The sequence below is a fragment of the Ranitomeya imitator genome, chromosome 2 (assembly GCF_032444005.1).
Source record: "Ranitomeya imitator isolate aRanImi1 chromosome 2, aRanImi1.pri, whole genome shotgun sequence".
NCBI classification, from domain to species: Eukaryota; Metazoa; Chordata; class Amphibia; order Anura; family Dendrobatidae; genus Ranitomeya; species Ranitomeya imitator.
Window position 1 is genome coordinate 270106929 of NC_091283.1, and position 13279 is coordinate 270120207.

Here is a 13279-nt window from a genome sequence, read left to right on the forward strand (position 1 = left end):
GAATGTTCAGGAATTAGCTTCTCGTGTAGACCAGCTTGCTGCTAGGGTACAGGGTATTTCTAATTATATTGTTCAGACTCCTGTTTTAGAACCGAAGATTCCTACTCCTGGTTTGTTTTTTGGTGACAGGTCCAAATTTTTGAGTTTTAAAAACAACTGTAAACTGTTTTTTTGCTTTGAGACCTCGATCCTCTGGTGATTCCATTCAGCAGGTTAAAATCGTCATCTCCCTGCTGCGTGGCGACCCGCAGGATTGGGCATTTTCCCTGGAATCTGGGAATCCGGCTTTGCTTGATGTAGACTCCTTTTTTCAGTCTTTAGGATTGTTATATGATGAACCTAATTCTGTGGATCAAGCTGAGAAGACCTTGTTGGCCCTGTCTCAGAGTCAAGAGGCGGCAGAATTGTATTGTCAGAAATTCAGAAAATGGTCGGTGTTGACTAAATGCAATAATGATGCTTTGGCGGCAATTTTCAGAAAGGGTCTTTCTGAATCCGTTAAAGATGTTATGGTGGGGTTTCCCACGCCTTCCGGTCTGAGTGATTCTATGTCTCTGGCCATTCAGATTGACCGGCGCTTGCGGGAGCGCAGAACTGTGCGCGCTGTGGCGTTATCCTCAGAGCAAATTCCTGAGCCCATGCAGTGTGATAGGATTCTGTCTAGAACGGAATGACAAGGTTTCAGACGTCAGAATAGGTTGTGTTATTATTGTGGCGACGCTTCTCATGTCATTTCTGTCTGCCCTAAGCGGACAAAGAGGATCACCAGTTCAATTACCATCAGTACTGTACAACCTAAATTATTGTTATCTGTGTCCTTGATCTGCTCATTGTCATCATTTTCTGTCATGGCGTTTGTGGATTCAGGCGCCGCCTTGAACTTAATGGACTTTTAGTTTGTCAAGCGTGGTGGTTTTCCCTTGCAGCCTTTGCAGAACCCTATTCCTTTAAGGGGCATTGATGTTACACCCTTGGCTAGAAATAAGCCCCAGTTTTGGACACAGGTGACCATGCGCATGGCGCCAGCCCATCAGGAAGATTGTCGATTTCTGGTGTTGCATAATTTGCATGATGCTATCGTGCTGGGTTTTCTGTGGTTGCAGGTACATAATCCTGTGTTGGATTGGAAGTCTATGTCTGTGGCTAGTTGGGGTTGTCAGGGGGTTCATAATGATGTTCCTTTGATGTCAATCTCTTCTTCCTCTTCTGAAATTCCAGAGCTTTTGTCTGATTTTCAGGATGTATTCGATGAGCCCAAGTCCAGTTTCCTACCACCGCACAGGGACTGCGATTGTGCTATTGACTTAATTCCAGGCTGTAAGTTTCCTAAGGGCCGACTTTTCAACCTGTCTGTGCCTGAACATACCGCCATACGGAGCTATATTGAGGAGTCTTTGGAGAAAGGGCATATTCGGCCATCTTCTTCACCGTTGGGAGCGGGGTTCTTTTTTGTTGCTAAAAAAGATGGTTCTTTGAGACCATGTATTGATTATCGCCTCTTGAATAAGATCACAGTCAAGTTTCAATACCCTTTACCTTTGCTTTCCAATTTGTTTGCTAGGATTAATGGAGCTAGTTGGTTTACGAAGATTGACCTTCGGGGGCATATAATCTTGTTCATATTAAGCAGGGTGATGAATGGAAAACTGCGTTTAACACGCCCGAAGGCCATTTTGAATACCTTGTGATGCCATTCGGACTCTCTAATGCTCCATCTGTGTTCCAGTCCTTCATGCATGATATCTTCCGGACTTATCTTGATAAATTCTTGATTGTATATTTGGACAATATTTTGATTTTTTCCGATGATTGGGAGTCTCATGTGGAACAGGTCAGGATGGTATTTCAGATCCTTCGTGACAATGCTTTGTTTGTGAAAGGGTCTAAGTGTCTCTTTGGGGTGCAGAAGCTTTCTTTTTTGGGCTTTATTTTTTCTCCCTCGTCTATATAGATGGATCCGGTTAAGGTTCAGGCCATTCATGATTGGATTCAGCCCACATCCGTGAAGAGCCTTCAGAAATTTTTGGGTTTTGCAAATTTTTATCGCCGTTTCATTGCTAATTTTTCCAGCGTGGTTAAACCCTTGACCGATTTGACGAAGAAAGGCGATGATGTGGCGAATTGGTCCTCTGCGGCTGTCTCTGCCTTTCAGGAGCTTAAACGTTGATTTACTTCTGCTCCAGTGTTGCGCCAACCGGATGTTTCTCTTCCGTTTCATGTTGAGGTTGACGCTTCTGAGATTGGGGCAGGGGCCGTTTTGTCTCAGAGGGATCCTGTTGGTTCCTTAATGAAACTGTGTGCCTTCTTTTCCCGTAAGTTTTCGCCTGCTGAAGCAATTATGATGTCGGCAATCGGGAGTTGTTGGCTATGAAGTGGGCGTTTGAGGAGTGGCGACATTGGCTTGAGGGAACTAAGCACCGTATTGTGGTCTTGACCGATCATAAGAATCTGATTTACCTCGAGTCTGCCAAACGGCTGAATCCTAGACAGGCTCGATGGTCCTTGTTTTTTTCCCGTTTTGATTTCGTGGTCCCGTACCTTCCGGGTTCTAAGTATATTAAGGCTGATGCCCTCTCTAGGAGTTTTTTGCCTGATTCTCCTGAGGTCTTAGAACCGGTCGGTATTCTGAAAGAAGGGGTGGTCCTTTCTGCCATTTCCCCTGATTTACGACGGGTTCTTCAGGAATTTCAGGCTGACAAACCTGACCGCTGTCCTGTGGGGAAACTGTTTGTTCCTGACAGATGGACTAGTAGAGTGATTTCTGAGGTTCACTGTTCCGTGTTGGCTGGTCATCCTGGCATTTTTGGTACCAGAGACTTGGTTGGTAGGTCCTTTTGGTGGCCTTCTTTGTCGCGTGATGTGCGTTCTTTTGGGCAGTCCTGTGGGACTTGTGCGCGGGCCAAGCCTTGTTGTTCCCGTGCTAGTGGGTTGCTTTTGCCATTGCCAGTCCCTGAGAGGCCCTGGACGCATATTTCTATGGATTTTATTTCTGATCTTCTGGTCTCCCAGAAGATGTCTGTTATCTGGGTTGTTTGTGACCGGTTCTCTAAGATGGTTCATTTGGTGCCTTTGCCTAAATTGCCTTCCTCTTCAGATTTGGTTCCGTTGTTTTTTCAACATGTGGTTCGTTTGCATGGTATTCCGGAGAATATTGTGTCCGACAGAGGATCCCAGTTTGTTTCTAGGTTTTGGCGGGCCTTTTGTGCTAGGCTGGGCATTGATTTGTCTTTTTCTTCTGCATCTCATCCTCAGACAAATGGCCAGACCGAGCGAACTAATCAGACTTTGGAGACTTATTTGAGATGCTTTGTGTCTGCTGATCAGGATGATTGAGTGGCCTTCTTGCCATTGGCCGAGTTTGCCCTTAATAATTGGGCTAGTTCGGCTACTTTGGTTTCGCCTTTCTTTTGTAATTTTGGTTTTCATCCTCGCTTTTCTTCTGGGCATGTTGAGCCTTCTGACTGTCCTGGTGTGGATTCTGTGGTTGACAGGTTGCAGCAGATTTGGGCTCATGTGGTGGACAATTTGGTGTTGTCTCAGGAGGAGGCTCAACGTTTTGCTAACCGTCTTCGGTGTGTTGGTTCCCGGCTTCGGGTTGGGGATCTGGTCTGGTTGTCTTCCCGTCATGTTCCTATGAAGGTTTCTTCCCCTAAGTTTAAGCCTCGGTTTATTGGTCCTTATAAGATTTCTGAGATTATTAATCCGGTGTCTTTTCGTTTGGCGCTTCCGGCCTCTTTTGCTATCCATAATGTCTTCCATAGATCTTTATTGCAGAAATATGTGGTGCCCGTTGTTCCCTCTGTTGATCGTCCGGCCCCTGTGTTGGTTGATGGAGAGTTGGAGTATGTGGTTGAGAAGATTTTGGATTCTCGTTTTTCGAGACGGAGGCTTCAGTACCTTGTCAAAAGGAAAAGTTAAGGCAAGGAGGATAATTCTTGGGTTTTTGTCTCTGATGTCCATGCTGCTGATTTGGTCCGAGCCTTTCATCTGGCTCATCCTGATCGTCCTGGGGGCCCTGGTGAGGGTTTGGTGACCCCTCCTCAAAGGGGGGGGGGGATTTTGTGAATTCTGCTTCTGGGTTCCCTCCAGTGGTTGTAGGTGGGAATGCAGTTGGCTCTGAGTCGCAGTCCTGGCCAGGTGTATCTGCTGATTGCAGTTCTGACTGGGATATTTAGGTTTGCAGGATTCATTAGTCCTTGCCAGTTGTCAATGTTTCTTGTGAAGTGTTGGATAAGTTGGAAACTTGGGCTGAAAGGTGGCAGATGAGGTTTAACAATGATAAATGTAAGGTTATACACATGGGAAGAAGGAATCAATATCACCATTACACACTGAACGGGAAACCACTGGGTAAATCTGACAGGGAGATGGACTTGGGGATCCTAGTTAATGATAAACTTACCTGTAGCAGCCAGTGCCAGGCAGCAGCTGCCAAGGCAAACAGGATCATGGGGTGCATTAAAAGAGGTCTGGATACACATGATGAGAGCATTATACTGCCTCTGTACAAATCCCTAGTTAGACCGCACATGGAGTACTGTGTCCAGTTTTGGGCACCGGTGCTCAGGAAGGATATAATAGAACTAGAGAGAGTACAAAGGAGGGCAACAAAATTAATAAAGGGGATGGGAGAACTACAATACCAGATAGATTAGCGAAATTAGGATTATTTAGTCTAGAAAAAAGACGACTGAGGGGCGATCTAATAACCATGTATAAGTATATAAGGGGACAATACAAATATCTCGCTGAGGATCTGTTTATACCAAGGAAGGTGACGGGCACAAGGGGGCATTCTTTGCGTCTGGAGGAGAGAAGGTTTTTCCACCAACATAGAAGAGGATTCTTTACTGTTAGGGCAGTGAGAATCTGGAATTGCTTGCCTGAGGAGGTGGTGATGGCGAACTCAGTTGAGGGGTTCAAGAGAGGCCTGGATGTCTTCCTGGAGCAGAACAATATTGTATCATACAATTATTAGGTTCTGTAGAAGGACGTAGATCTGGGGATTTATTATGATGGAATATAGGCTGAACTGGATGGACAAATGTATTTTTTCGGCCTTACTAACTATGTTACTATGTTACTTTCTGGCTTCTCCTGCTTAGCTGCCAATTCAGCAAAGATAAGAGTCTGTTTCTTTTTCTGTGGCACACATGCAGTGTGCTTATATTCTGTGCTATTCATTTGTTTTTCTCTTGTCCAGCTTAGACTGTGTCAGTGTTTTCTCAGTCTTGTTGGATTCTCTGGAGTTGCAGATATACGCTCCACATCTTTAGTTAGATGGTGGAGTTTTTGTATTTTCTGCTGTGGATACTTTTGGAAGGATTTTTAATACTGACCGCTTAGTATCCTGTCCTATCCTTTCCTATTTAGCTAGTGTGGCCTCATTTCCTAAATCCTGTTTCCTGCCTGCGTGTGTCTTTTCCTCTACTACTCACAGTCAATATTTGTGGGGGGCTGCTTATCCTTTGGGGGTCTGCTCTGAGGCAAGATAGTATTCCTATTTCCATCTATAGGGGTATTTAGTCCTCCGGCTGTGTCGAGGTGTCTAGGTTTTGTTAGGCACACCCCACGGCTACTTCTAGTTTCGGTGTTAAGATCAGGGTTTGCGGTCAGTATAGTTACCACCTACTCCAGGGAAAGTTTTCATGCTGCTCCAAGGTCACCTGATCATAACAGAGGTCACCAGATAGCGATGATGGAGGCGACGGGCGGTCACCAGATACTGATGATGGAGGAGACGGGCGGTCACCAGATACTGATGATGGAGGTGATGGGCGGTCACCAGATACTGATGATGGAGGGGACGGGCGGTCACCAGATACTGATGATGGAGGTGACGGGCGGTCACCAGATACTGATGATGGAGGTGATGGGCGGTTACCAGATACTGATGATGGAGGGGACGGGCGGTCACCAGATACTGATGATGGAGGTGACGGGCGGTCACCAGATAATGATGGTGGAGACGGGCGGTCACCAGATAGTGATGATGGAGACGACGGGCGGTCACCAGATAGTGATGATGGAGGTGACGGGCGGTCACCAGATACTGATGATGGAGGTGACGGGCGGTCACCAGATACTGATGATGGAGAAGACGGGCGGTCACCAGATACTGATGATGGAGGTGACGGGCGGTCACCAGATAATGATGGTGGAGACGGGCGGTCAACAGATAGCGATGATGGAGGCGACGGGCGGTCACCAGATAGCGATGATAGAGGCGAAGGGAGGTCACCAGATAGTGATGATGGAGGTGATGGGCAGTCACCAGATAGCGATGATGGAGGCGACGGGCGGTCACCAGATACTGATGATGGAGGAGACGGGCGGTCACCCAATAGCGATGATGGAGGTGAAGGGAGGTCACCAGATAGCAATGATGGAGGCGAAGTGAGGTCACCAGATAGCGATGATGGAGGTGATGGGCAGTCACCAAATAGCGATGATAGAGGCGAAGGGAGGTCACCAGATAGCGATGATGGAGGTGATGGGCAGTCACCAGATAGCGATGATGGAGGCGACGGGCGGTCACCAGATACTGATGATGGAGGAGACGGGCGGTCACCCGATACCGATGATGGAGGTGATGGGCGGTCACCAGAAACTGATGATGGAGGGGACGGGCGGTCACCAGATACTGATGATGGAGGTGACGGGCGATCACCAGATACTGATGATGGAGGTGACGGGCGGTCACCAGATGATGGTGGAGACGGGCGGTCACCAGATAGTGATGATGGAGGCAACGGGCGGTCACCAGATAATGATGGTGGAGACGGGCGGTCACCAGATACTGATGATGGATGAGACGGGTGGCCACCAGATACCGATGATGGAGGAGACGGGCAGTCACCAGATAGCGATGATGAAGGCGACGGGCGGTCACCAGATACTGATGATGGAGGAGACGGGCGGTCACCCGATACTGATGATGGAGGTGACGGGTGGTCACCAGGTAATGATGGTGGAGACGGGCGGTCACCAGATAGTGATGATGGAGGCGACGGGCGGTCACCAGATAATGATGGTGGAGACGGGCGGTCACCAGATACTGATGATGGATGAGACGGGCGGTCACCAGATAGCGATGATGGAGGAGACGGGCAGTCACCAGATACTGATGATGGAGGCGACGGGCAGTCACCAGATACTGATGATGGAGGTGATGGTCGGTCACCAGATACTGATGATGGAGGAGACGGACGGTCACCAGATACTGATGATGGAGGTGACAGACGGTCACCAGATACTGATGATGGAGGTGATGGGCGGTCACCAGATAATGATGATGGAGGTGATGGGCGGTCACCAGATAATGATAATGGGGACGGGCGGTCACCAGATACTGATGATGGAGGGGACGGGCGGTCATCAGATACTGATGATGGAGGGGACGGGCGGTCACCAGATACTGATGATGGAGGAGATGGGTGGTCACCAGATACTGACGATGGAGCTGCTCCAAAACTTTGCAACTTTTAAAAAAAGGAGCATTTAATGAAAGAGGAAAAAACATCGGACTTGGCCCACAACACAGAAAACAACACAGGTGAGAACGAGGCGCAAATCAAAGAAAAGCACAAGAACCAGGCACCGCGGCAGCGATGAGCGGCAGTGCCTCATCCGATGCTCCAGGGCTGCTGCCAATCATTCCTCAGTCTCTCCCATTCATTATCCGGGGTCTGATCAGACATCACACTCATTCTCCATCACTACAACACACGGACAGTCCGATAATCCGGCGCCTGAGGGGCCACTGCCGCTAATCTACAAAACTACAATAATCTGGAAGCTGATCGTCTAGAAAGTCAAATAATCCAGCACTTTATTATGATCCAGGGAGTCTGGGATCCTCACACCCGATTCTAGAAAGTCCGATGATCCGGCAGATGCCGATCCAGAGTGTCCAATAATCTGGGCAAGCGACTGACCTCACAGTCCGATAATCTGGCACCTGTCAGTTGTCCTTGGTGCTGGATCACATGAATGTTACCGATGTCCTTCATCAGCGGATTTGTAATAAATTCATTAACTCTCCGCAGAGCAGGTGAGATGGGCGAGAGCCGCACAACACCGGAGAGAAATGGGCGAGAGAGGCACAACTCTGGATGAGAGACGGACGAGAGCCAAACAACGCCGGGGAGAAAGGGGCGAGAGCAGAACAACGCCGGGCGAGAGACGCACAACACCAGGGAGAGACGGGTGAGAGACGCACAATGCCAGGGAAAGATGGGCGAGAGAGGCACAACTCTGGCTGAGAGACGGCCGAGAGACACACAACTCCGGGGAGAAAGGCGCGAGAGCAGAACAACGCTGGGCAAGAGACACACAACACCGGGGAGAGATGGGCGAGAGACGCACAATGCCAGGGAGAGATGGGTGAGAGAGGCACAACTCCGGGGAGAAAGGGACGAGAGCCGAACAACGCTGGGCGAGAAACGCACAACACCGGGGAGAGACGGGCGAAAGCCTCACAAGGCCGGGGAGAGACGGGCGAGAGCCTCACAACGCCGGCAAGAGACGCACAACGCCAGGGAGAGACAGGTGAGAGCCACACAATGCCGGGGAGAGACGGGCGAGAGCCACACAACGCCGGGGAGAGATGGGCGAGAGCCGGACAACACCGGGGAGAGACGGGCGAGAGCCTCACAACGCCAGGGAGAGATGGGCGAGAGCCGCACAACACCAGGGAGAGACGGGCGAGAGCCGCACAACACCGGGGAGAGACGGGCGAGAGCCTCACAACGCCGGCGAGAAACGCACAACGCCAGGGAGAGACAGGCGAGAGCCACACAATGCCAGGGAGAGACGGGCGAGAGCCACACAACGCCGGGGAGAGATGGGCGAGAACCAGACAACACCGGGGAGAGATGGGCGAGAGCCTCACAATGCCAGGGAGAGATGGGTGAGAGCCGCACAACACCAGGGAGAGACGGGCGATAGCCGCACAACACCGGGGAGAGACGGGCGAGAGCCTCACAACGCCGGCGAGAGACGCACAACGCCAGGGAGAGACAGGCGAGAGACACACAATGCCGGGGAGAGACGGGCGAGAGCCACACAACGCCGGGGAGAGATGGGCGAGAGCCGGACAACACCGGGGAGAGACGGGCGAGAGCCTCACAACGCCAGGGAGAGATGGGCGAGAGCCGCACAACACCGGGGAGAGATGGGCGAGAGCCGCACAATGCCAGGGAGAGACGGCCGAGAGCTGCACAATGCCAGGGAGAGATGGGCGAGAGCCGGACACCACCGGGGAGAGACGGGCGAGAGCCTCACAACACCGGCGAGAGGTGCCAGGAAAAGATGGACGAGAGCCGCACACGCCGGGGAGAGATGGACGAGAGCCGCACACGCCGGGGAGAGACAGGCGAGAGACGCACAACGCCAGGGAGAGATGGGCGAGAGAGGCACAACTCCGGGGAGAAAGGGGCGAGAGCCGAAGAACGCCGGGCAAGAGACACACAACACCGGGGAGAGACGGGCGAGAGCCTCACAACGTCGGGGAGAGACGAGCGAGAGCCGCACAATGCTGGGGAGAGACGGGCGAGAGACACACAACACCAGGGAGAGATGGGCGAGAGCCTCACAACGTCGGGGAGAGACGAGCGAGAGCCGCACAAAGCCGGGGAGAGAGGGGCGAGAGCTGCACAACGCCGGGGAGAGACGAGCGAGAGACGGACAAAGCAGGGGAGAGATGGGCGAGAGCCGTACAACATTAGGGAGAGACAGGCGAGAGCGGCACAATACCAGGGAGAGACGAGCGAGAGCCGCACAACGCCGGGAAGAGACGGGCGAGAGCCGCATAATGCCGGGGAGAGACGGGCGAGAGCCGGACAAAGCAGGGGACAGATGGGCGAGAGCCGTACAACACCAGGGAGAGACAGGCGAGAGTGGCACAACACCAGGGAGAGATGGGCGAGAGCCGCACAACACCTGGGAGAGACGGGCGAGAGACGCATAACGCCGGGGAGAGACAGGCAAGAGCTGAACAACTCCTGGCGAGAGATGCACAATGCCGGAAAAAGACGACTTAAAGACGAATAACTCTGGGCGAGAGACGCCAAACACCAGGGAGTGATGGGCGAGAGCCAAGCAACTCTGGACGAGAGACGAATAACTCCGGGGAGAGACGGGCGAGTGACGCATAATGCCAGGGAGAGACGCACAAGGCTGGGCAAGAGATGGGCGAGAGCCGAACGCCAGGTGAGAGACACACAACGCTGGGCAAGAGAGGGGCAAGAGACGCACAACTCCAGACGAGAGACGCCGGGAGAGAGATGCTGTTGTAACAGGGTGGTGCTGTTATGGACAGTAAGGAACACGCTGTCACTTTAAGAGGCTGCACCCACTTGTCTGGCGTGATGGAATGTTCTGCTTCTCCCCTGCAATAATCGTTGTAATGAACTGGTCTGTGCAGAGTGCAGGTGTGGAGCTGGAGCAACGTGTAAGCTGAGGCTGCTGCAGAGAGGACTTTTTGTGCTGATAGCTGAAAGAGAACTGTGTCCTGATATAGCTGCAAGAGAGCCACGAAGATACAGAGAAAGGGATTTACAGTTTCCAGGAGCATCCCTAGGATCCAGAAGCAAGGAGAAGACCACGTTTCACAGAGCTGACAGAAAGCCGTGCACACCACCGTATTGGACTGCTGGGGGCCACCTGGGACTGGACCTGATTCTCCAACATCACCGTGAGTGTTCCTGTTTGATGCACCTGTTAGGGCCTAGTGTAGGCTTCAATAGTCAGTACACGGGAGCCGTATGGCCTGCTTAGTAAAGGCCAGGGAGGTTATACATAGAATAGCATCATCACTCGTTTATTGTTTACATTTGCTTGTTAGACATATTTTGAGTCTGCAATAGTTGGAGCACCATGCTATTTTACGAAAAGATAAAGTTTATTACTCTTGTAAATTGTCGTTTGCCATTGTAAACCCCTGTTTGCATCTTCCTCATTCCTTTCATTCCTTGCCTCCCAATAAATCTACCCTTCGTTGTTTGCACCTCATCTTGTGTACAGTAGTCTTCCTGCACCGTGGTGGTCCCCCGGCCATCGCTTCACTGTCACGGGGTTACCGCAACATTGTGGAGCCAGAAGACCGCAGCATCTGACTGCTCCTACTCCGGCGCTGAGAAGCGGCACTTCTTCATTTTAATGGTGTTTATTTCTTTTGGGAGAACAGGGGTTAAATAGTGATGTTGGAAAGCGCTGTGCTCAGCTGAGCTCGGTTAGCCACTCCTTTCTCCTTTAATCTGGGCTCTGTTACTAATCCTTATCAGAGCTAGCATTTGCTGCATGGCTATCGGACATAGGAGCACACATGAGAAGGAGAGTTGGAGGAGTTATCTGTGACTGTTGCTTGGTTTGTATGTGTGGAAATTCCTTATCCTTCTCTGTTTTGCTTTCTTGCCTTTCCTGCACACCCTGGTGAATTCCTCTCTTGTATGTGTGTGAATTTTTTGTATGTCTGGAGTTTTCTGTTAACCCTTGTCTGTGTTGCCTTGTCGGGTTGGTGTACTACGGTGTACAGTAGCGCCCCCCCCTTCCCTGGGTGGCGGAAGAGAACAGACGGAGGACTAACTTAGGAGATAAGGCAAGGTCAGAGGCCCCGGCATCTTCACCTTCAGAAGTATCCTGGGGAATAGGGCGAGCTAGGGCTCCCCCTAGTGTTAGGGACAGGCAAGAAGCCCCTGGTCACCCAACAGATGTGTTGTGATAGACGCACAACTCCGGGCGAGAGACACGCACAACTCTGGGCGAGAGACACGCAAAACTTTGGGTGACAGCCAGGAGAAAGACAGAAGAGAGAAGCACAATGCCAGAAGTCACGCAGCAAAGAAAAGTTAATAAAATAGGAATATCCCAGAATGTGGAAACTTATCTTCTATCTCAGAGCAGCAAAAACAACCACGATATAAGAGCAGAATAGTGACTGCAGCTCTGGAGGTGACTGGAGGATTTGACCTGATGTAACAGCAGAATAGTGAGTGCAGCTCTGGAGGTGACTGGAGGATAAAGCAGGATGTAACATCAGAAGAGTGACTGCAGGATAAGAAATGATATGACAGCAGAATAGTGATTGCAGCTCTGAAGGTGATTGGAGGATAAGAAATGATATGACAGCAGAACAGTGAGTGCAGCTCTGGAGGTGACTGGAGGACTATACCAGGAGTCCGTGTCCTTCCACTGTGGTGGTCCCACTCACTACAGTGTCGACGTCTCTGGGGGTGTTGAACTCTTTGGCCCGGTTGCGGCTGTGCAGAGCTTGTTTTCCTACCTACGTGGGGCTCATGTGCGGCCAGGACCCCTGTGACTGGCTCTGGTGGACCCTTAAACACATGTGGGGTGGCGGATGAGTCCTGGGGGTCCGGTTGGCTCAGCAGGGGGAGGACGACATCTGGTCATAGTCAGGACACTTCAGCAGCGCTGGGTAGTTGGACCCCATCGGCAGCGAGGCCTCACTGGAGATATCGGAGGGGCTTCGGCCCCTCGCCCACGCCTCGGGGTGCAGGAACTGGCCAGAGTAGTCGGAGCAGTTGCTGAGCCGCGGCCGGTAGTAGCCAGGGTGCGGCCGGTAGGCGTCCTCCGCCGTGTACCGCTTCATGAACAGGTAGACGGACATCACCCCCGCACTCTGTGGAAGACACCCTGCTATTAGCACCTCACCGTTACCGTACAACTACCCCCATCATCCGCCACTTACCTCTGTCAGCAGGAATGAGATGGCAGCAAAGGCGAAGGACCAGCCGTACTTGTAGCTGAAGACAGACTCCGCGTCCTGCGGCCGATTCAGGAGCTCATCATTAATGCTGGAAATGTAGAGAACCAGCCCGACCACCAGAGAGAGACCTGCGGGGTGAGAGTGTCCCGTGAGTCATCACTGTACAGAGAGAGAGACCTGAGAGGCAAGAGTGGCCCGTGAGTCATCACTGTATAGAGAGAGAGACCTGAGAGGCAAGAGTGGCGCGTGAGTCATCACTGTATAGAGAGAGAGACCTGAGAGGCAAGAGTGGCCCGTGAGTCATCACTGTATAGAGAGAGAGAGACCTGAGAGGCAAGAGTGGCCCGTGAGTCATCACTGTAAAGAGAGAGAGACCTGAGAGGCAAGAGTGGCCCGTGAGTCATCACTGTATACAGAGAGAGATCTGAGGGGTGAGAGCGGTACATGAGTCATCACTGAGAACAGAGGTGGTCTCAGGGAGGTGGTGGTATTTGGGGGGGTCTAAGGACAGATGGTAAATTAAAGAAGGCAGCCCTTCTTATGGGGTATAAG

At 51.4% G+C, this 13279-nt stretch overlaps 1 protein-coding gene across 3 annotated transcripts in view; it reads right to left on the bottom strand.

Annotated features, from left to right (window-relative positions):
• Positions 1-7807: 7807 nt before the first annotated feature.
• Positions 7808-13279, bottom strand: part of CACNG5 (calcium voltage-gated channel auxiliary subunit gamma 5) — a 49384-nt gene continuing 43912 nt past the window's right edge. For all 3 annotated transcript variants that reach the window (XM_069749178.1, XM_069749180.1, XM_069749179.1), the window contains 2 exons: positions 12710-12855; positions 7808-12640 (listed from right to left, as the gene is read on the bottom strand). In XM_069749178.1, coding sequence (XP_069605279.1) covers positions 12383-12640; positions 12710-12855 — 404 coding nt within the window. In that variant the 3' untranslated portion in view covers positions 7808-12382. The remainder of the gene's footprint in view (positions 12641-12709; positions 12856-13279) is intronic.